General features: G+C 49.3%; 9 protein-coding genes across 9 annotated transcripts; 5 read left to right on the forward strand and 4 right to left on the reverse strand.

The window, feature by feature from the left end:
- Window positions 1-264: 264 nt before the first annotated feature.
- N7473_009529 (uncharacterized protein) lies at window positions 265-2,009 on the forward strand (the record flags this gene model as incomplete). The annotated part of the gene is made up of 3 exons (XM_057155468.1): window positions 265-495; window positions 561-1,393; window positions 1,460-2,009. The coding sequence occupies 3 exons, from the start codon at window positions 265-267 to the stop codon at window positions 2,007-2,009; spliced, it is 1,614 nt and encodes a 537-aa protein (XP_057006598.1).
- A 462-nt stretch (window positions 2,010-2,471) lies between these two features.
- Window positions 2,472-2,749, reverse strand: N7473_009530 (uncharacterized protein; the record flags this gene model as incomplete). Its single annotated transcript, XM_057155469.1, has 2 exons — window positions 2,472-2,497; window positions 2,542-2,749. 2 exons carry the CDS (start codon window positions 2,747-2,749, stop codon window positions 2,472-2,474), a joined length of 234 nt encoding a protein of 77 aa, XP_057006599.1.
- A 498-nt stretch (window positions 2,750-3,247) lies between these two features.
- N7473_009531 (putative oxidoreductase, 2OG-Fe(II) oxygenase family) lies at window positions 3,248-4,075 on the reverse strand (the record flags this gene model as incomplete). Its single annotated transcript, XM_057155470.1, has 3 exons — window positions 3,248-3,688; window positions 3,742-3,775; window positions 3,834-4,075. 3 exons carry the CDS (start codon window positions 4,073-4,075, stop codon window positions 3,248-3,250), a joined length of 717 nt encoding a protein of 238 aa, XP_057006600.1.
- A 2,530-nt stretch (window positions 4,076-6,605) lies between these two features.
- N7473_009532 (cohesin subunit SMC1) lies at window positions 6,606-10,649 on the forward strand (the record flags this gene model as incomplete). The annotated part of the gene is made up of 5 exons (XM_057155471.1): window positions 6,606-6,636; window positions 6,696-6,789; window positions 6,862-9,823; window positions 9,883-10,557; window positions 10,632-10,649. The coding sequence occupies 5 exons, from the start codon at window positions 6,606-6,608 to the stop codon at window positions 10,647-10,649; spliced, it is 3,780 nt and encodes a 1,259-aa protein (XP_057006601.1).
- A 777-nt stretch (window positions 10,650-11,426) lies between these two features.
- Window positions 11,427-13,255, forward strand: N7473_009533 (glycosyl hydrolase family 79 C-terminal domain-containing protein; the record flags this gene model as incomplete). Its single annotated transcript, XM_057155472.1, has 4 exons — window positions 11,427-11,586; window positions 11,640-11,739; window positions 11,802-12,314; window positions 12,369-13,255. 4 exons carry the CDS (start codon window positions 11,427-11,429, stop codon window positions 13,171-13,173), a joined length of 1,578 nt encoding a protein of 525 aa, XP_057006602.1. The 3' UTR covers window positions 13,174-13,255.
- A 2,743-nt stretch (window positions 13,256-15,998) lies between these two features.
- Window positions 15,999-16,339, reverse strand: N7473_009534 (uncharacterized protein; the record flags this gene model as incomplete). The annotated part of the gene is made up of 2 exons (XM_057155473.1): window positions 15,999-16,079; window positions 16,169-16,339. The coding sequence occupies 2 exons, from the start codon at window positions 16,337-16,339 to the stop codon at window positions 15,999-16,001; spliced, it is 252 nt and encodes an 83-aa protein (XP_057006603.1).
- A 420-nt stretch (window positions 16,340-16,759) lies between these two features.
- On the forward strand, window positions 16,760-18,924 carry N7473_009535 (DUF2841 domain-containing protein). Its single transcript, XM_057155474.1, has 5 exons — window positions 16,760-17,135; window positions 17,194-17,383; window positions 17,443-17,907; window positions 17,966-18,151; window positions 18,209-18,924. The coding sequence occupies exons 1-5, from the start codon at window positions 17,034-17,036 to the stop codon at window positions 18,646-18,648; spliced, it is 1,383 nt and encodes a 460-aa protein (XP_057006604.1). The 5' UTR covers window positions 16,760-17,033; the 3' UTR covers window positions 18,649-18,924.
- Window positions 18,925-19,083: 159 nt separating this feature from the next.
- Window positions 19,084-21,109, reverse strand: N7473_009536 (uncharacterized protein; the record flags this gene model as incomplete). Its single annotated transcript, XM_057155475.1, has 9 exons — window positions 19,084-19,251; window positions 19,311-19,538; window positions 19,598-19,742; window positions 19,806-19,954; window positions 20,006-20,262; window positions 20,317-20,492; window positions 20,551-20,659; window positions 20,715-20,931; window positions 20,969-21,109. The coding sequence occupies 9 exons, from the start codon at window positions 21,107-21,109 to the stop codon at window positions 19,084-19,086; spliced, it is 1,590 nt and encodes a 529-aa protein (XP_057006605.1).
- A 782-nt stretch (window positions 21,110-21,891) lies between these two features.
- Window positions 21,892-24,051, forward strand: N7473_009537 (arylsulfatase; the record flags this gene model as incomplete). Its single annotated transcript, XM_057155476.1, has 7 exons — window positions 21,892-22,200; window positions 22,276-22,442; window positions 22,497-22,673; window positions 22,727-23,038; window positions 23,096-23,109; window positions 23,165-23,252; window positions 23,304-24,051. Coding segments are annotated over 7 exons (1,815 nt in total), but the record flags the coding sequence as incomplete, so codon positions are not given.
- Between the last annotated feature and the right edge of the window lie 1,526 nt (window positions 24,052-25,577).

Here is a 25,577-nt window from a genome sequence, read left to right on the forward strand (position 1 = left end):
TGGCCACGGGATCGATCAAACCTGCGATCTAGATTTTCTTCAGGCTGTACGGAGTAATTACGGGGGAAATAAAAAATACCCAGCTGGAGAAATGTGCCACTGATTCCAGTCCGGAGTCCCCATCCACGATGCCTGATGAGTCTAAGGCCGCTTGAAATCGCGTGACTCAGTGAGCCCGACCGCTCCATAGTCTATCATTCTCTCGTCCTTGCCCTCTACCCTTGAAAGCTCAAGTTGAAGGCATGAATTTGGAGGCTTTCAGCCATGGCGGACACCACGAGGAACACTGCTACACAACCTCAATCTCCCAATGGTAGTAGAGACGGTGCCAACCCCGCCATGGAGCCGTCGGTCGCTGAGAAATCACTTGCCAATGGCGCTGAGATGTCCGGCTTGGACCCCGAGCCACAGACGGGATCAGCCCAAGACTCGGACGCAGACCAGAAGCTTCATCTCCCGCTGGTTCTCACCTTGGCGGGAGCCGCCTTTCTCAATGCAAGTTTCTAGAGTCGTGGACACAGAAAAAAAGCCCGAATGCACTTTTCTGACAAGATTCCCAGACCCTCGCCGTCCAGTCCACCGTGATCATCCTGCCCAGCATCGGCCGTGACCTCGATATCCCAGCCGAGCGCCAGCAATGGATTATTTCGGCCTACTATCTCACATTTGGTTGCTTTTTGCTGCTTTGGGGTAGGTTGGCAGACATCTTTGGACGTCGCTCAGTCTTCCTCCTCGGATCAGCATGGCTCACTATCGTGACTATCGTGATCCCGTTCGCGCCTAATGAGATAGTGATCGACCTATTTAGAGGCCTACAAGGCTTGGGAGCAGCGGCCAACGTTCCAACTGCGATTGGAATCCTCGGTGCAACCTTCAAGCCGGGTAAGTACAAGAACTATGCATTTGCAATTTATTCCGGCGGGTCATCCTGTGGATCAGTGCTGGGCAATATCTTCAGCGGTGTCATTGCGCAATATGCCAGCTGGAAATGGATATTCTGGGTGTCTGCAGTGCTCTGCGGGATGGTCACAGTGGCCGGTTATATCTTGATCCCGCCATCTAAGGCTGAGACCTCCTCTCTGAGAAGTCTGGTGATGAATGTGGATTGGGTCGGCGGAACGCTGGTAACGGGAGCGATACTACTCCTGAATTTCGCTCTCACAGAGGGCAACGTTGTGGGATGGAAGGTGTTCTGGGTGCCGCTGCTGCTCGTGCTTTCCGTGGTCTTGTTGGCCGCGTTTGCCGGGTGGATATGGTATCTCGAAAACAAGACCGAGAAGCCTCCTCTCTTACGGTTTTCTATATTCCACAACGGCCGTTTCAATGCCGCCCAGGTCATCATGGCTGCTTTTTTCGCGGCATTCAATAACTACCTCGTCTATGCGACGTACTTGTAAGTATTATGCCCTCCTTGAGAGAACCGGAATGAGGTAAAAGCTAACAGGCCCATCTATCCTAGCTACCAGGATTATCTCGGATACGGGCCCCTGGAAACGGCGATCCGGTTCATACCGACAGGCATCATGGGTTTCGTGGGAAACATCATTGCCGCGAAACTTCTTTCCCGGGTCCCGGGGTCATACCTCTTAATTTTCAGCTGCAGCTGCGTAGCAATTTCCTGCCTCCTCATGGCCGCCCCTATCCCTCCATCAACGAGCTACTGGGCATACAGTTTCCCGGCCATGGTATTGTCCACATTAGGAGCTGACATTCTCCATCCTACACTCAATCTGTTCACAGTGCAGTGCTTACCACTAGAAGACCAGGCCCTGGGCGCGGCGGTCATTACGGCTGGGTTGCAGGTGGGTAGGGCGATTGGGATCACGATTGCAACCGTTGTACAAATATCGGTGCAACGGAGGGCTACGAGCCGTGGAGGTGAATTACCGGCCTTACTTGACGGACTTCGTGCCAGTCAGTGGTTCAATTTTGCGCTTGCCATTGCTGCATGCTCTGTAGTCCTGCTTTTCTTTAGGGGCAAGGAAAAGATAGGTGCGATTCACCGGTAGTACCTAGCTATGGGCATGAGTTGGCACTCAGTGTTCGGATTGGAAGAGGGATTGAAAAAAATGATGATAAAATTATAGAATACAGTAAATGTTTCAGCCGGACTTCAAACAAGCATTGCCAAGAATTGGGTGGTTCGCACCAGTCAGCGGCGGGATTCTCCGTATTTCCCAAACTTCTGGCCCCCATCTTAAGGTTGTGGTGATCCCGGCCCACCAAATCCTCCTCCCCGCCTCAGCGCTAATTTCATCAAATTCTGTAAAATGTAACGATTCCAAAGTTCGTGCTCCACTATCCACACAGGCTACAGCACATGAAGATGCCGTTGTTGACAGGGGCTTACCTGCTCCGCGGGCAACACCCCGGTTGGAATAATCTTCCGCCATTAGGCATAACTACATATCTCGGCCGCCTAAAATATCAAACAGTATTATCTCCGATCTCCGATTACATGACTACTCCTATTAGCAGATCTCGTCGATGGCGTGATCTGTGTTATAACAATTAGTAATGCAATAGGGCTTTCTGACTTACGGGGGTAATAGCCCTCTCGTCGCACAATTGTGCCAGGTGCATGCTTAGAGGGCCGCGGAGCTTGGCTGAGGATCCGTACCTGGAAGGCTGGAAGCGAGCCCCGCCAGTCCCGCCAGTCCCGCCAGCCCCGGAACTCCGACCCCTGCTCCGGAGTTAGCGAAAAGAAAACTTTCTCTGGCTCTAATTCAGCCGATGGGCCTGGCTGCATTAGCGTAAATCCGGCGTTAGACGTTTTTTCTTTGTCGGTATATCGGGCCTAAGTACGGAGTATTTATTATTGTATTACTAAACCAAGAATCTCGACATGGTGATCTAGACTATTACCATGTAACTGTAATACCAGCCTTCAGATTATGATTTCCAGCTACACCATTAGCCTGTTTAGGCTAGAGTATATGTATGTAAGATCTTGCATCAATAAGCCTGAAGAAGTATTGACAATCGATTCACATAATAGTTATCTAAGATCTATGTCGACAGCGATGTACCTCATGAGCAATTGGTGGGAACAACCATCCATCCCTAATGCTCGTGGTTACCATGGATGTCCTCGACAATTCTCCTTTTGAACCCCTGTCACCAAACCGGTGCTTCAGATTGGTTAATAACTCCGTAACGCCCTAGCTCCATCCAGCCTTGGCAGCATGCGAAGGACGAAGGAAATACGAAAGGTAATATCTCTTTTCAGCCCCATCCACGGGCTGTGTCACCCGGTGCAGGGGTGAGTGGAATTGTCCCTGCGACAATCGCTGCAGAGAATCGGCCACGGTGACGAGAGCGCAGCCGGGGGCGGAACAGGTGCAAAGTCCCATCTGTCTTCCTCGGGGAGGTACACATGCAATCCCACCCGCTCGTAGAACAATAGGGTAAATGTCCCGCTGTCGGTGTGCTTGTTCTCGACGACGTCTGCGGCTTTGGCAAGCGACGGCTCGCAGATGAGTTTGAGGCCGGTTTCGCTGCTGTCGGTTGTCCGGTGGTGCGTCTCGAAGCGTTTGTCGCCCTCGAGGCTGAGAGAATCGGAGAGTGAGGAGAGTAGAGATATGGTTGCCGCGTGGCAGAGCTCGTTGAATTGGCGGACGAGGTCCCTCTCTTCGTCCAGAATGGGTGGAAGGCTCAAATCACCCCGCAAGAGCTCGTCATCGGCGAACTGGGGGAAGATTGTTAGCAAGTTTGCCATAAGAAATGGGGGGGATTGATTACCTCGAATGTCTCATCGCAATCACTGCTCTTGTAGCTTGAATAGGGTTAGCAAACGCAATGCCAATAAAGAATTCAGAATAGGCATTTCCTACCCTCGATCACTGGAGGGTGGTATATCCTCGCGAACGTCCTTCAATTTTACTTCACTAGGACGTTGGAAATAACGATCCGACAAATCATACAATCGCGACACAGTGTCGAGGATAGTTGCATCGGTATTCTTGAAGTCCAAGAGCAACCCTCCAGGACGTGTGGCAGCTTCCTTGAGCTTCTGTCTCTCATGGGAGTCACCAGCCACAATCCGGGCCAAGTCAATTGTCTCCAAGTGCAGCATCTTAGAGGTGATTTATAGAACTGAAGGAATGGTTGAAAATCAGTTATCAAAATCAAGACAAAATGTGTGGGATAGAAGCGAGTTTAAATAGTTGAGGTTGATCCTTGGGCTAAATTGGGACCATTACTCTACATGGAACTGTGGGCCTAGGCGCATCCTGCTCTGGCGTGCAGCCACTCATCAGCGTTCTGTTAGTGTGAGATGAGATGAAACCCTCATATTTGATTGCGACGACAGTCTTTACCCTGCGTTGAGTAAATGAATATCTTCAATATTTCGTAATCCCAAGTCTGAGCCACTGGTCAAGTAAAGGGAATTGCAGAAAATAGTTATTCTCTTCACCATCCCGTCTATCAACTGGAGCGTACTTTCTCGTATCGAAGATAAAATATACGCTGTAGACAGGCATCAAATAGACCCTGAAGGTATTGAGGGGTCCAGGCGAGATAGCCTGACTAACGAGTTGGAGGACCACGGATGAATACTCTCACTTTGATTTCATTTCACCCCGACCTAGGACCGTGTAATGCCGGAGTCGATTGATTCGCGCGCCGACTGAGAAATATTTTATATATACAATAATCCACATACCGGTGATTCCCGGGGAAGGTAAGCAAGTTGCAAAGAAACGCTTACGATCAAATTGACCAAACCTTGGAGTACGTAAGATCTGGGTTTCAGGGTTTCTTCTAAAAACACCAAAGGGCATAGTATAGTCCATCCACCAAGAAATCTACAGTCACTGCGGTAGCGTCGAAGGCAACAGAGAACTGAACAGGATTGACGCCAATATGGCTCGTCACACTCGCGATAACAAGGTATCGTGAAAACTTCCTCCAAGAACTGCCTTAAATGTAACGAGGGGGAAACCTACAAGCTCCACGCCGATATATAACTGGTATGCGTAACGATACAATCTTTTGAAATAAAGTTTGGGATGCCGACAACCAACTAAGTATCGGAATGTAGAAGACATCTCTTGAAGTTGCTCTCGGTGAGGGCATTGTATATAGCGACGTTAAGCAATTGAAAAATTCAGATAATATAGATGGATACTGTGGATGGGAGGCGCGTTGAGCTTTGTCATGTATGGGCAGATCGGAACTATCATACAAGTTGCCGGGTACGATGCTGTCAATGAAATGATACTTTTTAGGCAGAGTGTGAGGAGGAAGGTGAGTGCGGTATACCCGGCAGGTCAAGTCTGAATCTAGGAACCAGAGAAACGGACCAACAAGACATACTTCAATCACTCTGGTTCGAAATATTTTTCTAATTGCCTGACGATTTTGCGTGGCATCACGGATTTCTCACTGGCATCACGATATTCCGTTGGATCACGATTGCTTCTTTAATCCCGATTTTTCGTGGCTTCCGACTGAATTATTCTTCTTGATAGCACAGATATTTGCAACTGGTGAGTGCTGAGATGATTTTGAGAAATTGTCGGGGTTTCAAACTTCGCACGGAACCCCATTGTATAAACAAGAATATGCAGAGGTATCGAAAGGATGAGATGATAATCTATGACAAACAGTGAGAGTGAACTCCTGAGGGTTAGATATTTGAGCTTATAGGTATAGATTGTAGGTACTTTCCAATCTGAGAATATTGTGAAGTAAAAAGTAAATCATACCCTAATGCTGGCTTGTAGAACCGAAATTGGCCAGAATGAAGAGGGAAAGGTGAGTTCCCTGGGAGGCATGGCCGGGTACAGTTCCGGTTGTCTATGGCCTTCGAATTGATCGATGATAAGGTTACTCCATTAGCTGACTTAGGTGAGGCTGCTCTGCTCTCAACGAGGCAGGCGATATAACTGGGACGAGAACCAGGTCTCACTATAGTCCGGGCCTAACAATCACCTGGAAGATTGGTCGGAAAAGAGCCAGTATTTGAATATACTGTGGGCAACTATTTCCCAGCCTTTCATCAAGGTATGCTGTATGCTATTGTTGGCTTCGAGGAAAGAGCCTCCTCGTTCTCATATTTCATCATGTACGGATGGCTGGAAGGCAATCACTTGTCCGCTAGTGTGGACGGGGGTGTATCCCAGCAGAGTATTACTTCACTCCTTGGTTAACGAGCATTCAGAGTTTGTTTGAGCCGTTTTCTTCCATTCTGTGATCTCGAGGTTCATTAGTAGAGATGTTCACCTCTGGACCACTAGCTATCGAGCCTTGGTTCATATGTCCCTCGTTCCCCCTGATATTGATTGTATTGAAGATCCCTTTGATACGCCTTTGGATATAAAGGTTGAAGAGCTGGGTTTGCTCATTTTATCCTGGAACGCATTAGTTCTCTGAGAGCTAAGAACGAATGGACGTTCCATAAAAAGCTTGGGCCAGGAACCTGTTACAAATATCACGTGCCTAACCCCGGCGCGTCGAGGAATCGCGTCTCCAAATCGCGCCCCTCCCACCATCGCGAGTCCAGGCCTTTCAATTACAGAGCTCGACACCACTCACCCAGCAGTGATTTGCCTGGCTCTTTGCGAGTGTATTGCTTCCCTAGGAAGCTGACTCGTTCCAAAATGGGTAAACTTATTCGGCTCGAACTTTTCAGTATGCACCCCACCGCGAACGAATGCGCCGCTCACACCAACTGACTTTTGCTCCTCCAGACTTCAAGTCCTACAAGGGTCATCATACCCTGCTGTTTGGAGATGCGTACTTCACGTCCATCATCGGACCCAACGGTTCTGGAAAGTCAAATTCGTATGTGGTTTTTTGACCCCTCAGTGTTCATCCTCTGTCAAAACCAGGCGCATCAGGGCTAACCTGCACCAGCATGGACGCCATCTCCTTTGTTCTAGGAATCAAGTCGTCTCATCTGCGCTCTACCAATCTGCGCGATCTGGTCTACCGTGGCCGCGTCCTACGCACGTCGAAAGTCGATGGCGAACCCACTACAAACGGAGATGACGGCGAGCCTGAGGAGGATCCGGATGCGATGGACGAGTCGCAGGATACAGGCAGCGCAAATGACCCCAAGACTGCCTGGGTAATGGCCGTCTACGAGGATGATGCTGGTGAGGAGCAGCAATGGCGCCGATCGATCACCAGCCAAGGTGTCAGCGAATACCGCATCAACAACCGAATCGTGACTGCTCAACAATACAACGAAGCGCTGGAAGAAGAAAACATCCTTATCCGGGCGCGCAACTTCCTTGTGTTCCAGGGCGATGTTGAGGCCATCGCGTCGCAGTCTCCCAGGGACCTCACTCGTCTGATCGAGCAGATCTCTGGCAGTCTAGAGTACAAGGCTGAGTACGAGAAGTTGAAAGCGGAGGCGGAAGAAGCTGCGGAACAGCAGACTGTCCAGCTCAACCGTCGTCGAGGTATAAACTCCGAGGTTAAGCAGTATCAGGAGCAGAAGAGGGAGGCAGAAAACTACGCCAAGAAGGCCGAAGAGCGTGACCAGGCCATCATAACTCACATCCTCTGGAAGCTGTTCCATTTCCAACGTCTCATCGATGAATCCAGTGCCGACATCCAGAAATATCAGGATGAGCTCAAGGAATACCGCCGTGGCGTCGAAAAGTACGAACACAACGTCGAGGAAGCCAAGAAAGACCATGCTCGCGTTGGCAGGGACGTCGGAAAGGCCGAGAAGAACATTGTCAAGAAAGAGAAGGATATCGAAGACCTCAACAACTCCCTGGTACCGATTGACGAGAAGATCGACATTACACAGAAGAAGGTGGAGCGTTACTCCTCGAAAATCTCGGAGATCGGCAAAGAGCGGACGGCACAGTCGAATAATGGCAAGCAGCTCGAGAAAGACCTCAAGCTCGTTGAAAAGGCCCAGGCTCAATGGGAAGCCGAATGGAAGAAGACCATGAGCAAGCAGGGAGGACAGATGAGCGAAGCCGACCAGCAGGAATATCACAAGTTGAGGGAAGAGGTTAGCAAGCGCTCATCTGCAGACCAACTCAATCTCGACAATCTTCGCCGGCAACGAAAGACCGAGGCAGAGGCCGTGAACAGTCTCAAGGGCAAGTTCGAAAGCACCGAATGGCAATTGAAGAATCTTGAATCAGAAGCCTCGACCATGAACGAGCGCAAGTCAACTCTCAACGATACCATCAAGACCACGTCGAAGGAGATCGACCGCAAGAAGAAAGATCTGAATGCTTTGACGTCGGAGCGCCTGAAAATTTCTCAGATGCGCACCGAGCTCGAAGAGAAACTTCAGGTTGTGTTGAAGAAGCTGCTTGAAGCCGACGATGGCAAAAAGCAGAATGAGCGGGAAATCCGGGCCAAGGAGCTTGTCTCAACCTTGAAGCGTATCTTCCCTGGCGTTAAGGGTCGTGTCAGCGACCTTTGCCGACCGAAGCAGAGGAAGTATGCCGATGCAGTCAGCACCGTTCTAGGCCGCCACTTTGACGCCATCGTCGTGGACAACGAAAAGACTGCTAAGGAGTGCATTCAGCATCTGCGTGACCAGCGTGCCGGCCAAGCCACTTTCATACCTTTGGAGACGATTCAAGTCAAGGCGTTTAACTCGAACCTCAAGGGTATGCACCGGGGTATGCGGCCTGCTATCGAGACCATCGATTACGATGATTCGGTTGCACGAGCTATCAGCTATGCCTGCGGTAACTCTATTGTCTGTGATGATCTCGCAACGGCCAAATACCTGTGCTACGAGCGGAATGTCGATGCCAAGGCAGTGACCCTGGATGGCACCGTGATTCACAAGGGCGGTCTCATGACCGGTGGACGAGGCCCTCAGCAGAATTCTTCCAAGCGCTGGGAGGACTCTGAAGTGGAGAATCTCTACAAGCTCAAAGACAAACTGATGGCTGACCTTGCGAACCTTCCGAAGAGTCACCGACGAGGCTCCGAGGAAGAGACTCTCCAAGGCGAGCTAGTTGGCCTCGAACAGCGGCTGAACTATGCCAAGGAGGAGTTGAAGGCTCTCGAGAGAAATATTCAGAGCAAGCGCAGCGAGCTCGACTTTGTGAAACGTCAGCACGAAGACCTGCGACCCAAGTACACTGAGCGGAAGGAAAATCTCGACGAGTTGGATGAGACTGTTGAGAATACACAAGCCACCGTCAGCACGGTCGAAGACGAGATCTATCGCAAGTTCTGCAAGCGTTTGGGATACGATAATATCCGTGAATACGAAGCCCAGCAGGGCTCCTTGCAAGAGGAGGCCTCTCAAAAGAAGCTCGAGTTCACAACGCAGAAGAGCCGCATCGAAAACCAGCTGAGCTTTGAAAAGCAGCGAATTCAAGCTACAGATGACCGGATCAGTGGCCTCAAGGCTCAGTATGAGCGTGATATGAGCCTGATCGAGGAGCTCAAGAGCGAGCAAGAGGAGATTCGCAACAACCTGGATGAGTCAAATGCTGAGCTCGAGCTGTTGCGCGAGAATCTCGAGCAGCAGAAGGAGATCTATGCGCAGTCGGCAGAGAATCTGGCTGAGCAGCGGAGGGAGCTTCAGAAGCGCAGCAAGCACGTTGAGGGGGCTCTCAAGAACATCAATGCGCTTGAAGCCGAAATCCAGCGAAACTCATCAAGCCGATATGCTCTTCTGCGACGTTGCAAGCTCGAGGACATTGACATTCCACTTACCGACTCGTCAAATAGCCTTGATAAGCTTCCTATCGATGACCTGGTGCAGGCCGCCGACCCGGATGCTATGGATGTAGATGAGGCGGACGAAATGGACGAGACTCCTGTTGTGCAAGACTACGGAATTGAAGTTGATTTCGATTCTCTGGGCGAATCGCTCAAAGAGGTATGTTGATAGTTTGGAAAGGTTCAAAATTTTTCGTTTACTAACGCTTTCTTGTATAGGGTACGGATGAAAAGCTGGAGGACGAGCTGCTTGAGAAGGTTCGCACTCTCAATAGCGAACTAGACAAGATGGCCCCGAACACAAGAGCCATGGAACGCCTAGAGAGTGTCGAGAACAAGCTTCGGAGCACCGAGAAGGACTTCGAGGATGCACGCAAGTATGCTCGAAAGGCCAAGGATGATTTCGAGGCTGTCATGAAGAGGCGATCCGATCTCTTCAACAAGGCCTTCACGCACATCTCAGAGCAGATTGGCCCTATTTACCGCGAGCTGACCAAGAGTCAAAACTACCCCCTTGGTGGACAAGCATATTTGGATATCGAGGATTCCGACGAGCCGTATCTCGATGGCATCAAGTATCACGCCATGCCACCACTCAAGCGTTTCCGAGATATGGAGCACTTGTCAGGTGGAGAGAAGACAATGGCTGCACTTGCTCTACTGTTTGCCATTCACTCCTACCAACCTTCTCCATTCTTCGTGCTGGACGAGGTTGACGCTGCACTCGACAACACCAACGTGGCTCGCATTGCCAGCTACATTCACGACCACGCTGCCCCCGGCATGCAGTTCATTGTCATCAGTTTGAAGACTGGACTGTTCCAAAACAGTGAAGCCCTGGTTGGTATCTACCGAGACCAGGTGGAGAACAGCAGCAAGTCTTTGACCCTTGATGTGAGTATTTCATCCCACCTTGTAAAATCTCTTCCGTTCTTTCGCATCCATTTGACTAACATCTTTTCCCACAGCTCCGCAAGTATACCTAAGCCTTCTGGAGAGGGTCGAAATGGATTTCATGACACTTTCTTTCTTTTTCTTCGCTTGTGTAGATTATTTCCAGTCTAGCTGACTTGTTTGAGTTTTCTTCCCCTTGCTGTCTATTAGGCGAAGTGACGGTGACAGCTGGAGCGGCAGCTTCTATTGCCGAGCCAACGTCGTATCTATCCAACATTGTTAATTGATACCATGGTTTTTCAGTGCAATTGATTAGTTGACATTATTCGGGCGTACCTGATCGTGGTCTATGTATCCCATGCGGATTTACCTGGATCCGTAGATAAGTAAACGCTCTGGTCTTTCCGTTTCTCTTCACATATGCATTCTAGACATTGTATGTAAGACTATAGTGGGATGCCGATCATAAAACACCCCGTTTCGCCGCCGACTGAGGAGCATCTGAGGTCAATAGCCGATGTCTGTCGAAAAGTGCAACGATCGCTTCTCCGCAACCCCAGATGTAACCCCCGCATCGTCATGCCGACGACCCCGGCACTAAAGACCCTGTTCGGCCAAATTTTGCTCCAATGATCAGCTTGACAGACGGCATCTTCCGCTCCTATCTGGCCTTCCAGTCGGCGAGGGCGGTTTTTGAAGGTTTGCACAATACCAAGCTCATTAGCCTACCCATGTGGCGTCGGCTATAACCGTGGAAAATAAATATACCCTGCCGCTGCCATTCAACAAGGAGGCTTAGTGTTTGTGACACTACCCACTATTCAATTCACTTGAGCATTACACCTGATAGCTCTACGAAAATTCATACCATGTTTGTTTTGTTGCTTTTCAGCGCAGCTGTGGTGGCGGCTGCGCCGTCCAGCTCTGCAATTAGTGTGAGCAAGAGGGTGCCGAAGGATGCAGCCTCAGGAGTCCTGGCTCCGTTTGTCTCGTTTTCGATCGAGTTTTCTTCTTTTCCTGACTTTGCAGGTATCTTCGTGAGATCAATCCCATGTCAGATCATTGAAATTGACTCTGAGCAGGAAACAAATCCAAGCCAAATAAATTTTCCAATCAACTGCTGGACAACCTGGCAGACCTACAAGGCGTGAAGCCTTACATTCGAGTGGGCGGAAATACCCAGTAAGTAGAATGCGTTGGGTATTGACTTGGAAACATCCATAATTTTGCTCACCATAGACAAGGGATTTCGCATTATATGACCCCAATCTTAAGACCCAGATTAATGGCACTATAGTCCCGTCCGTCTCCAATGACTATCCATATATTATCTCCATCGGCCCGTCCTACTTCGAGGCGTACAACACTTGGCCAGGTGTGAAGTTCAGCCATGGATTCAATCTCGGAAAGAATGCGACTGCGGCCATGGAGACTCTGATTTCAACTGTTCCACTAGCATGCAAAGCACTCAGCAATGACAACTTTGCCCACTGGGAGTTGGGCAATGAGCCGGATTTATTTGCCCGCCAAGTTCGCCCGGCAAATTGGACAGATGGTGACTACGTCGATGAATGGCTGTCCAAGACGCGCATTATTCAGCGCCAATTGTCCAAGGCCTGCCCCGAAATGTTGACCCAAGGCGAGTACAATTATATTGCTCCTTCATTTGCGGGTACCGCGAACCGTCTGGATCCTGTCAAAACTTGGGAAGCTGGCCTTAACAACGACCATGACGTTGGGATGAACTCCATGCATAAGTAAGTTTAAATAGGAAGCAGTTATTAACATCTGCTAGCTCTAACAATGATTAGCTACATGGGCGGCGCAGACTCTCCAGGTGTCACACTCGCTCATACTCTCATGAATCATACCGCGGTCATCAGAAGCGTTGCGAACCACGTTGCTGTGATGAACAACTTGGAGGAAAATAACTTGGCCAAAGGAATCCCCTATATCCTGGGCGAAATGAACTCCCTCTATCACCAAGGAAAGCCAGGTCTATCGAACTCATTTGGTGCCGCGCTTTGGGGCGTCGACTTCAACCTGTACTGTGCCTCTCAGAACATTCGTCGCACCCATATGCATCAGGGAACAGACTATCGATATGCATCTTGGCAACCAATTGAAACCAACAAAACATCAATGGGTACTAAAGCACCGTACTACGGCAATGCGATGGTGGCGGCTATGCTGCATGGCGGTAAAGACGGGCACGAGTCAGACGTTCAGGTGGTCAACCTCCCAATGACCCAGGAAACAGAAGCTGCCTACGCGGCATATATCAATGGCAAGCTGGCCCGTCTCGCGGTGATCAATATGCAAGAGTACAACTACACGGGTACAGATGCCGCCTCGGCCTCCCGACCATCCGCTACTTACCAGTTTCATTTGTCCGGGATTTCGAGCAAATCCCTATCGGTGCAGCGGCTGATGGCGAATGGGACTGATGCTATCACGGGTATCACCTGGGATGGCTGGTCATATAACTACGAATTGAAGGGTGGTAGCCCCGTTCGGATGGCGAATGTCACTATTGGCCAGATTGTGCAGGTGGATTCCAAGGGGTTGGTGGAACTGGAGTTGCCGTTTTCGAGTGCTGCTATTTTAAACTTCTAGTTTGAGTCTTATTAGCCTATAGATAAGGAGGGCAGATTGTGGCTTGTTAGTGAACAGCGAGATATCCATTTCTTGGGGTGTGATCAGGGGATCCTCTTTGTACAAAGCTTAGCAGGAGGGTAGCGAGTCATTCCGACTGTATGGTCAAATAATGAATGCAGTATTGGAAGTACAGAAGGGCCAAATGTACTGTAGGTTTCGGGGAACCCGTGGAGAGGAGGGTGATCGGCCCCTACCATGCGGGATCTACTACTTGTTCTGGTATCAATTTTGAATGATCGACTTTTGTTGAACAAAACACGAGCCTTGGCAATAGGAGGCTTCTCAAAAGCCTGATTATTCAACATGTATAGAACGAACTGGAACCCTCCAAAAACCGAAATGAATTGGTGCCCACTGCCACTCCGCTCCGCACTTCATTCCAAATCCCGACCACTGCGCCCCCGCTTCCTCGCTGGAAACCTACAGAGTCTGGAAATCACAGCATCACTACTTTGGAAAAAGGTATGCGCCCGATAATGATACCTACCATGATACCAAATATTGCGAGAATGAAAATGACTGAAATTGAACAATCGCGTTCAGCCTTAAGCCTACATAGTGCCATTTATCGATGCTGTAGGGTATCATTGCGGCTGATAGCCAGTGCTCCGTAGTTTTGAATATGTTTTGATGGCTTCATGAAGCCATCTGAGCCAACTACGCCAGTGGAGATGCCGATCCGATTCAAATGCAAGCCAAGATATGCATTTCCTGGTCTCTGGTCGCAGGATTTGTCGCCCTGCAATCCTCTTACAATGGGAAGTAAGCCTGCAGCACGGATGGAACCAAGGCGCCCTATACCGTACTTTTTGGGGAGTAAGAGTGCCACCCTTACCATGCTGGCGGGATTTGTGACACCGGCCAAGTGCGGAAGCTGGCATGGATGTGCAAAGCTCTCAAGGCACCAGCATGGGCGTTTAGGCCCGAGGGGGTTTTCAGATAGGGTGGTGCATCGGCCTTCGGATGTGGGTTTGCACAGGCGAAGCCAGTCGACTTTATGTGTCGCCTGCCCCGCTGCCACGCAAGGGACGCAGGCCCCCGCGCTCGGGACGCCACCTCCACTGGAAAGTTTTAGTAAATGCACTTCAGCTGAGTTAGCATTGCTTGGAATACAGCCATGAGTCAAGACGGCGTTGACAAGAACTAGGAAGTTGAGACATTGAGAAAGAGGAATACTTGGGTCGGGTTGCAGTCTTTTGACTTTCTGCCAAGATCTGGCTATGTTGTGGATGATGAGCAGAGATGGAGATGCTAGTCTGTAGCGATGTCTCCGCTTTCAGTTTCCTCTCAGAATGTTTATTGTGTTTGCTTGCTATGCTGGTCTAAAGCATCTCGAACCGTACTAAATAAAGCGGGGATAGTGGCACTAATAACCCCCCTCTAGCTCACAGACCGCGGTAGAGTCGACCAATCACCATATATATGGCTGAATTCTCCACCAGTGCATGGCGCCAGTCCGATTGGCAATAGTCAATCTACGTCAAGGGAAGAAGCAACGAGCTATCTTGGGAATATTATACGCAAATTCATAGTCAGGAAAAAGATATCCGTAGCGTCGAATAGACTTTCAGTCGTACCGATGCGACTTTTACAGGCACCATGGGCCGATAAATATGCAAATGACAGGGCTGATCCCAATTAGCTACTCCCCATGATTCCGGAACTTGCGACGATCAGGTCTTCATCTGTGATCCGCAGGCCCCTGTCTACTTGAGGCAGGCTTGATCGTCGATCCGGGACAAGGGAACCGTTCCTAATGGATGGGATGAGGACGATAGTCCCCGTATTTTGCTCAATAAATTAATCAAACAGCCGAGAACGTTGAGTTTGAGTTGACCTTCGACTTTTGTTCGGCCTGGTCTTGATATGCAATGTTTGTCGGTCGAAGAAAGGTCGCACGCGCTTCTTGGAGGATTGTTGGGCTGTGGGCAAGTCCGTAGGTATTTGTCAACAGTTAAAAGCAATGATGGAAAAAGAAAGAAAAAAAAGGGAAACAGAGCAGAAGAGCCATTATCATTCTAAGACCAGGAAGGGAAAGCTGCTTTCAAACTCGACCTCAAACCTCCACCTCCAAAGCCCTAAAGTCAAAACAATACCAGAACAGTGTGTACGGAGTACCCGTCTTGACGTCTACCCAGCGGCCCGAGTCCGACGTTCCATGGATTTGAATAAGCTCAAGATTCGATGGTTGTTTCAATGACCTTAACCGAAGAACCACGGATCATCATAACTATTGGTTACACAATTTCCTAGGCCGTTTGGCTTTTGGACCCTTCTGGACCTGGACGGGCCTGAAAAGCGGAGAAAGGGGCCATTCTGTTTCGCCGTCCTCTCCGATTAAATGTGCGCACAGACAATCGTATTGACCTGTATGAAAACCTACACAGCAAAGGGCAAGCTCAGAGAGCCGTATGATTGGGGCAACTGGATGGGCTTTGAAGGCGCTCACGACTGCGATTGATCATGCACGTACCCACCAAACCTGGAAGTCAATGCCCGCTCGGGCTCTAGACGCTTTGTACGCTGCTGGAAAAAGAGGCAATTTCATGTATACCGCATACTCTAGCTGGAACCACATAGATGCCGAGTAATTTTCAATTCGATCGGAGAATGTCTTCCCAGGTTGTGCAGTCAGAAGCGCCCTGATCCACTGCCTTGTTACAAGTGGGTGGATGAGATCGATTCTCAACGATCGGCGATCGTACGGCATGATTCGAGGTGGGATAGTTTTCCCCCAATACTTATTGGATGATCTCTCGATTTTGTACATTTAGATGATTGAGTTAAAAGGGTATACCCCCTGACAAGCTATCGCCATCTTTGCGGTTGACATTTCCACTGCGTTTGTTTGCTTTTGCGAATGTCTGGAGAAATATTGTAGATCATCGAATCCTGCCGCTTACCCTCTTGGTAGTTAGGTACTTCCAAGCTCTTAGTGAGTACCACAGCGTACGTGTACTGCCGCTACCAACCCTTCAGGGTTAATGCTCGTCAGGAAGCCGCTGTGGCTAGTGGCTTGTCCAAGCGCAAGATCGCCTGCCCCATCCCCAGTTAGGACGATCTCGGATCCCTTGAGGCTTCGAACCACGGATACCGGGCTGTAGACGCGACGAATGAGCAGCATAGAGTGACTCTACGCTAGCCCTACCTTCACGGCTGTCATTGCGCTTTATCATAATCCGCAAATGACTGACATCTCGAGAAACAACAACAACTAAAGGGCTAGAAAGGGGAAGATGTGCACTGGCGATCCGATCGCAAGCTCCAGGCCTATTGAACAAATGTACAACCGTGCAAAGGTACAAAGATCGTAAAACGCAAACCCGGAGAAGCCGCCTTATTGCCACCAGCTCAGCCCCACCCATACTTCCCTTCGTCCTTGCATCAACTAGCGAGAAGGTGGCCGATTCGCATAGTCTGGAAAACACCGTCATGCGGAGGAGGTCTGCCAATCTTCGGGCTAGACGAAGGTCACGGTACTTTGGTAGATGTTGAAACTAGATTCGGCAGGATCCTCCCTAGTGCCTTTCCTTCGTCTCCTCCAGTATAACTACGCTGCAACCCATCCTGTCCCCTGCAAATGGTGGCGGAAATTATATCCATCGGCGTCTTGCAGTCTCTTCCGGGGTCTCCCTCCGGCCAGATTATTCTACTGCTTTCGAAAAGAAAAATCATATACCCCTGAAGCGCCCCGCGTCTTCGATTAGTCTCAAGCGTCCCCAAAGCTACCCCGACCGTGAAGTGTATCAACATCAATACTGTTTCGACTCGACACGGACGACATCAAAGTTTTATACGGGACTGCAAGAATATATGCTATGGACATGAATCGACCACATCTAGGCATTGGCGATGGTCTTGAACGAAGGCATTCGGACACATCTGTGCTTCAAACAACCCAGATGGTATTTAAGAGACCCGTACGTCTAAGACATAAAAGGTGGTAGTAGGTACTAATCCATAGAATGCGTGAGATAGGCTCCAACAATGGAATTCCCACCACACCCGCACTATGCCATGATATATCTCGATCATAATGGGGAACTTCGAGTGAAAGCATCTGCCTCAATTGCCGGCTGTGGTGGCGCCATCTTCACCCCAGAGGTGACGGACAACTTTGTGAAATTGGCGGCTCCAAGCCCCATGGCCAACATGCAATTCCACCCGAGTAAGCCGGTTATCTTAGATGAAATTTCGACTGGGCGCCCCTTAACTGAGCTTATATAGGTCCCAACCACATGGCGGAACGGTCACCGTTCTGCGTTCAGCCAGGCCCTGGCCTTGTACATGCCGGACAGACGAGGCCTGCCGAGCTGATACCATGTCAGTTCCTTGATCAAAATAAGAGACGACGACGCGACTCGAGGAGAGCGAGCACATCCCAGTATAGACCCAAATCCACGTCCCCATCGCCTAATCCTCGATCAGGACATACGGTGCTCCGCGTTGGGGACCGGGACCTTCTACGACGATACTATGAAAAGGCATTCGAAGACTTCCAGCAATTGAATTGCAGAGCTATTGCCAAATCCTACATCAAGCTCGTGGAACCAAGGAAACAGGTTCACTTTCCGTACAATGGACGTAAAGTCATTGCCGGTGTATCGCAGCGTGTGGATCCGGAGCAGACCAAGCCAGCCTGGTGGCCTGTAGGTGTTTTGCACCGAGAGCCAGATCATCTTCTCAAGCGAGGTAAACACAAAACAGAACTTTACAAAATTTCTTTCGAACAATAGCTCACTCCTTACAGACCGCTTGAAGCTTCTTGTGCATATACTCTGTGAGCTCAAGGACAGCCACGGCGTCACTGCTGATAAATTACGCGAAGCTGGACAGGACGTTCGCCGTCAGATTACTCCTGGGCATCGGCTTCAAGTACTCGATGAAATTTACTTCGTGCGAGAGATGGAAGAGAGATATCTTGATGGCGATCTAGGTATGCAGATCAATTTCCTCGGCGTTCACCAGAGGCCATTTAACTCACTGGAAGTAGATGCAAATGCCCGCCTTCAGGTTATCCACACTCATCTTCCAGAGGCTATTTGCCAGGAAGATGAGTTGTCCCCGAGCATCTACGTCGCGCCTATTACAGCCCTAGATGACGAAACAGATGGCCAAGATGCGCAAGCCTTTCGAGCTGAACCCAGCCTTCAATTGGATGACGGTGCTCAATTGGGACATTCAATGCCGTTATCCCCGACAGCAAGCGACTCAAGTGGTCCCCAAAGCCCAACCTTTGGAGCATATCCTGCCGCCATGGGTCCAGGCGTGATTGCTCAGGAGTCTCCAACCACGATCAAACATATGCCCACGGAGCCAACTTATCTACCGGGGTACTATGGCCAGCAGTTCATGCCCACTGAAAAGACTGCTCCTGGGGGCTACTGGCCTGGTGTCACGAATGTCCCCCAGGTTTCCCCTTTTGGATACTAAAATAAATCAGGGGGTTTTGATATTTTCTCTTCATTTTGGGTAAAGGGAGGAATTTTGGAGATGCAACGATTCACGAATACGACTGAGAGCATTTTTTTTTGGGAAGGCTGTTTGGAAACATTTTCTGGGTTGCAATTTGTCGTTTTTGTTATGTTTTATCTCAAGTTGTACTACAATGAATAATTATCGAGATGAAAGGTCAGATTGACAGTACAATAATGGAGCTCTTGATAGATGGAGTAGAGCTGTATAATTGCAAAGAGCTCAAGTTTCTTGGAGAACAGTTTCGTCATCTTTCCCAAGCCGCTTTTCAATCATCTGTGGGTCCCAACAGGCTTCACCGCTAAAATATGAAGCATGGACCTTTGAATATCACGGATGAGATGCAGACTAATCACAAAAGAATGGCATAAGGAGATCCGTCTAGCGTCCAAATTAAGCGAAGCTCTTCCGCGGTTCCTTCCCAATCAATTCCGGAACATCAGAAGGATTGCCCTCAATGAATTGAGATCGCCATGCCGCCTCCGAGACATGATTGTAAGTTTGCCGGAATGGATTAAATGGCGCTGCAAAGACAGCATCAATTTCTTCGAGCCCTCGGCCCTAAGAGGTAAGATCCACATTAGCCTGATATTCGCGGGTGGGAAACGTGACTCAATTACCTTGGTCTCTGGAAGAAAGAAAAATGTAAAGATTAGAGCCAACAATGAAAGGCTACCGAACACCCAGCCAACCTTAAAATGGATGCCGTTTATCATATATGGAATAGCAAAGTTTGTCACAAAGGCCCAAATAACATTCCAAGAAGTGCCAATGGCTTGTGTTTTCTCACGAACAGCAGCGTTTGGAATCTCCGCCCCGAGGAGGTAGGGAACAGGGCCACCACCCATCTAGATATCAGTCAGAACGGTTCCACGGTAAGATATGATTTTGGCTTTGTAGAACTCACGTTGTAGAAGACACCAAAAAGCATGAAGGCTGCGACGACGGTGTTCTTCTCCGTTGGATAATTGTGGGATTTCTCGCCTAGCCCGGCCAGCATGTACATCCAGAAAGTCTGAAAGAAGAACGAGACCATGAGACTGAAACGACGACTATCAAATACATTAGTCTGATCAAGACTCCGAGACTGATGTCGGGTTTCTGGGGTCACTCACCCGAGTTTGTCAACCATGTACATGCATGGCAAAACAGCAAGGAAGCCGAGGCAAGCGGCAATGATGGGATAGGTGAAGGCTTGCTCCGCATATCCGTTTGTTTGATAAAATACCACGGAGTATGTGGAGACAAAAGCTTGACCAGTCGTCTGATGTCATCAATTAGCCTTATGCCCATTCAGGAAAAATGGTACGCTGACCTGTTGAAAGAAGTAGTACACGGTGACAAGCACGGTCCTGCGAAGATTGCCGCCACTGAAGAGATCGGACCACGGAGCCTTGTGTACGTTCTCCTGCAGAGCCTCGCGGATTGATTGAATCTCCAGTTCACAGTTTCCATTTGTAGCATCCGATTTGGGTCTCAGCTGACGTAAAGAGGCCAGGGCTTCCTCGTGACGGTCTTTGGACAGATGCCACCGAGGAGATGTGGGAATGAAGAATGTGACGATGATAATCACTTCACACATCGATTAGTAAATGGACCAATTTTGAAGGAGACAACTTTACTCACAAACTGGGAATACAAATTGGATACCCGTAATAGTCTTCCAACCAAGAGAGGCCGTTGTTGTAGAAAAGGCCTTGTTGACGACCGAGGCAATAATTGAACCTGCCGCGAGAAATAATTGCAAAGAGACGACGACAAGCCCTCTAAAAGATGCTGGGACAATCTCAGACTGGTAAGTACTATTTATGCTTGTTAGTCTAGCTGTGCTCCAGGAATTCCAAACCTTGGAAATCGCACGTCACATTGACTTCTACTAAACCAACCGAGATATAGACGACTATCCGGCCAACAACAAACTGCGCAAGACGTCCTGTTCCCACCCCAGTCCCAGCGGAGGTTATCTCGACTAATCGATAGGAGTAAGTAATGCCGGAATCGTGGTTGATCAAACGCAAACTCACTAATTATGCCAATCACAGAAATTGTCGATAGGCCGAAGAATACTGTACGGTGGCCATACTTCTCAATTGCTGGGCCAGCAAAGAAACATCCAGCAAACTTGCCAATAAATGCTAACGATGAGAGAAGGGATGTATGGAGGGAGTCGATGGCGTATCTTCCAGTTTTGTGACTATAAGTGCCAAATTGATTGACAAATCCCTGAAGCGAGATGAGGACCTATTCATATAATAGGTTGGCAGAATCTCATACTCACAGGATTTGCGAGTATTCCACCAAAGCTGCTTGTGTCATAACCAAAAAGAACATCTCCGACAAGAAGGCAGAAACAAGAGAATAGAAGCATTGGTGTCACCATGGACCTCGCAGAACGGGTGCTATCATCCATGATGGACATCTATTGCGAAGGTCTCAAAAATCGGGATATTGGTATAGAAAGCGCTTGAGAGCAAGATTATCTTGCGAATAAAAATTCTTTTGTCTTGCATGCTATACTCCTTATTTGCCCTCGTCAAGCTTTTATACGAAGAAGAGCGTTGCACGAGGCCTCCCCTCAAGGTTCATGGAGATAGAGCCAAGAAGGCCCATAGCGCTTCTTCACATCCGGGGTACACCATCGATGCACCAAAGCACGAGAGCAAAAGCCACTCAAATTAGAAGTAATGCTAGTCTGGACCATGGGAAAGTCCCTCGCTCGGAGTAGAATTGTTCGAGGGCTCGAAGGATTTCCGAGCGAGACCCACATTCTCCCATGTTGGGATCCACCTCGCTCGGAACCCGCCAGCCTTCGAGGATTGCGACAGCTCGCTAAGGACAGGAAAAGAATCACACGTGGAATGCCGGGAATGCTTTGTGCCGTGAGAATGATGATTTGTGAATCTAAGCCCCCCCCTCTTGGCGAGGTCTTTCGTCTAGTGCGGGGCATTGCGTATGACTGTGGCACAAAATGTCAGTATTAAATAGCCTGGATGTCCGGTCACCCAATTGAAAATTGTTAAAACCTTGCGGCATTGATAGCTTAGAAGATATCCGTAGTTACCAGTCAACTTTATCTCATCATGGGTAGCGCTCCTGAGCATGAGTCCAAGAGGCCCAATTTTCTCTTCATCCTCGCAGATGACCTGGCATGTCTTCTTCCAGACCCGGTACTCGAACGACGCTAACATGTTCTGGTGATAGGGATTCTCCGACATTGGGTGTTATGGAAGTGAGATCCAGACGCCCAACATTGACCGACTGGCCTCTGAGGGCTTGCGGATGCTGAATCACCATGCTGCCGCTGCTTGTTCGCCAACGCGCGCGATGCTCATGAGTGGAACCGACGCGCACCTCGGTGGATTGGGCACCCTCATTGAATACAAGCAGAGTAAATATGGTGCGCAGCGGTTTGGTGGAAAGGCTGGGTACGAGGGGTATCTGAACAATGATGTGGCTACCTTGCCTGAAATCCTTAGTGATAACGGGTACTTTACAGCCATGTCTGGCAAGGTAAGAGATGCCCTGCTTATGTATGATGGTGGGATGTTTGCTAAGAGAATATCGGTAACTGATCTACGTTGATAGTGGCATCTGGGACTACGTGCCAGTCAGGGACCCTCTCAACGGGGGTTTGACAAGGCTCTTGCAATGCTTCCAGGCTGTTGCAATCACTACGGCTGGGAGCCCGTGCAGGAGCGATTTCCCATGGGAGGATCCCCACTTCACACAGAAAATGGTACCAAGGTGGATATGTGAGTGATCGCTTTATGGTAGTACGAAAAGATCAAGGCTAATTTCCTGTCAAGATCTGCCAACACAACTGGAGATTCGGAAGGCTTCTACTCGACCGATTACTATACCGACCGCTTGATTCAGTATTTCGAAGATCGGTCCGAGACTGTAAAGGAAAAGCCTTTCTTTGCGTTCTTGCCATACACTGCTCCACACTGGCCCTTGCAGTGCCCCAAGGAGCAGCGTGATAAGTAAGACCCGTGGAGCACGAGACAATTGGACTCAAAACTGACTCAAATTACAGATACAAGGGAATCTACGATGACGGCCCCTATGCCCTGCGCGAACGTCGTCTGAAGAAACTCGTTGAGATGGGGATTATCGATGAATCAGTCGTTCCCCACCGGGTTGAGACAAAGACTGTCAGCTCCGGAGAGTGGGCAGAACTTACACCTGAGGAGCAGAAACTGTCTAGCCGTGCTATGGAAACATATGCAGGCATGGTGGATTCCGTTGATATCAATGTTGGTAAAGTGATTGAATATTTGAAGAAAACTGGGGAGTATGACAACACCTTTGTCGTTTTCATGAGTGATAACGGAGCAGAGGGAGCTGCGTAAGTGACATTCCATTTTGTGTGATTTTCTCAACGTTGACTAACTGATGGATATAGGCTTGAAGCAATGCGTAAGTGATCAGAAACAGCTGAAAGCTGAATGAAACTGTACTCACCGTTTTGCAGCCGTCATGGGAGATCGAATTACAGAGGCGATTCACAAGTACTATGACAACTCGCTTGATAACATCGGCGCCTTCAATTCTTTTACTTGGTAAGAATCTTCCCACTTGAACTAGGAACACTCCTAACGTCAAAATACCAGGCTCGGACCGCTCTGGGCGCAGGCATCAACAGCACCATCTCGACTATTCAAATGCTTCCCATCCGAAGGAGGCATCCTGGTTCCATGCATCGTCAAGCCACCTGTGAACACTTTCCAATCTTCCTTCACGCCCGGTTCATATGTTCGATCGTTCACAACTGTAATGGACTTTTTGCCGACCTTCCTCGAACTAGCGGGAGTTCCCCAACCGCCCGCCGTAGAGAAAACACAAGTCATCGGCTCTGGCGGAAAAATCACTGCAACTCGAAAGATGACCACCTTCCGAGGCAAAGACGTCCATGCACCGCGAGGAAAGTCGTGGATTCCATTCTTCTCCAAGGGCCAAAAGGTTGAGCCCAATGAGACATGGCACATTCACTCATCCACGGAGCCCATTGGATGGGAACTTTTTGCCCAAGGCGCCCTTCGTAAAGGTGACTGGAAGATTGTACATATCGCCAAGGCCCGAGGCGGCGCTGGCGAAGGTGATGATGGTTGGGAGTTGTTCAATGTTGCCAATGATCCAGGAGAGACAACGGACTTGGCACAGGCTGAGCCGGGAAAGTTGGCTGAACTACTCCAGCATTGGGAGGAGTATGTCGTCGAGTGTGGCCTTGTCTGGGGAGAGGGCGCGATGGCTCCTGGATTGGGGAAGGACGAGGCACCACAATTTTGGCAGGATGAGACAGAGCTGCAAAAGGTGTGGATGGGTGCTCAAGCAGGGTCGTGTCCGGTTATCTGTGAATAATTTCCTGTAACTGGATGTATCAGTTTTAGATAGACCAAAGAAAATTGCTTGCTATGTTTGCATGAACCCGGTAGCACAGCCCATCAACTGCCACTAAATGACCATAGAAATAAGGACCACCGAGTCAATGATGATTTACAGGCAACGAGATGGCCATCTCGAGGAATCTTAAGAGGAATTTTCCGCTTTGGGCCAGCCGAAGTAATGCCGTTTGAGTGGGGCCCCCGCACTATTGCGCCAGACCGCGGCTCAATGACCACATAACCTCTCCCTCTCCACCTCTTAGGTTCTCTCAAGCCCGTCAAACGATATGCATGCAAAATTCTATCATCCTGGTAGCTCAGGAATATATGGAATATGTACGGTTCAGACGCAAGTCAGCCTGATATAAGGCCCCATCTGCAGAGTGACGCGTCGCCACGGTCAAAAGCCGTGATCCACCGCACCCAAACTGGTTGTCGTACCTGCAGATCAAGAAAGGTGAGAGCCTTGTCTTACCCGGCGATATTTCAAGACTAACCATGAGAGCTCCTCAGGTAAAATGTGATGAGAAGAAGCCGACCTGTTCCCGCTGTTACAAAGCCAAGAGAGAATGCCGTTGGCAAGGCCCGGATCAAAAGCGAGCAAGGCTATCTCGACGCCCTAATTCTACAGCATGTTCTATTTGTCGAGAGAAAAAGGTATTTGCTCAGAATTTGTCCTTCATTAAGCCCAATTTGACCCGATTAACAGCTCAAATGTTCCGGAGATGCACACAATGCCTGCGAAACATGCAAAAGCATGGGTGTCGAGTGTGTACGGTCCCTATCACGCAAAGCCGGCATACAGGAAGACGTACTTCCTTCACCAGCCAGTCAGTCCAGCTTCAAAACCTCGCCATTTCACCAGGTTTCCGGAGATGGGACACCAGGATTGTTGTTATCGACCGAACATGATGGCCTGGAAGCAACGCCACTAGGTCATCTTCCAACAGGAGAAGAACTGGGAAAACTAATTGAACTTTACTTCGAATCCGTGCATCGTACGTATACCACGTGTTTGCATTTCGTGATATGTAGACTGACTATAAAAGATTTTGGTTTCTTTGCTTTCATTCATCAACTCCATTTCAATCGCCTTCTCGCCGAAGGAAAAGCCCCGCGCGAGTTGACTCTTATGATGATTGCCAGTGCCTCTCGGTAACTGAATCTGCCCTGTGATTTAAAATGAGGGACTAATTTTCCTTGAAGATTTGTAGGAGACCCATCTTCAGAAAACCTAGCGAGGGCTGATGCTTGGGCTGATGCCGCCCTTGAGGCTCTCCTCCCTCGTATCTATCAGGGGTTCGGAGCGGTACAGCTTATGGTGGGTCCTCGATCTTTGATGGGTGGCACCACGCTAAAGCAACTAGACCGTTCTATTAGCTCAACACTATGAGCTCAATCGAGGGAATTTTACCTCTGCTTGGCTTTTAGCGGCGAACTGTACGCGGTAAGCAAGTAGCTCTGGTCTATTCTCGCCGGCGCATAAGAGTAACAGATTTTAGA

Source organism: Penicillium subrubescens (assembly GCF_028828155.1).
Source record: "Penicillium subrubescens strain IBT 31985 chromosome Unknown utg000006l_segment0_segment0, whole genome shotgun sequence".
Classification (NCBI taxonomy): domain Eukaryota; kingdom Fungi; phylum Ascomycota; class Eurotiomycetes; order Eurotiales; family Aspergillaceae; genus Penicillium; species Penicillium subrubescens.

What these genes read in the sequence shown, in the direction of transcription:
- N7473_009535 (XM_057155474.1), top strand. Translation starts at nt 17,034, where the DNA reads ATGGACATGAATCGACCACATCTAGGCATTGGCGATGGTCTTGAACGA. An exon ending in AGATCATCTTCTCAAGCGAG is followed by an intron (nt 17,908 to 17,965) that starts GTAAACACAAAA and finishes CACTCCTTACAG; the next exon opens with ACCGCTTGAAGCTTCTTGTG. An exon ending in ATATCTTGATGGCGATCTAG is followed by an intron (nt 18,152 to 18,208) that starts GTATGCAGATCA and finishes CACTGGAAGTAG; the next exon opens with ATGCAAATGCCCGCCTTCAG.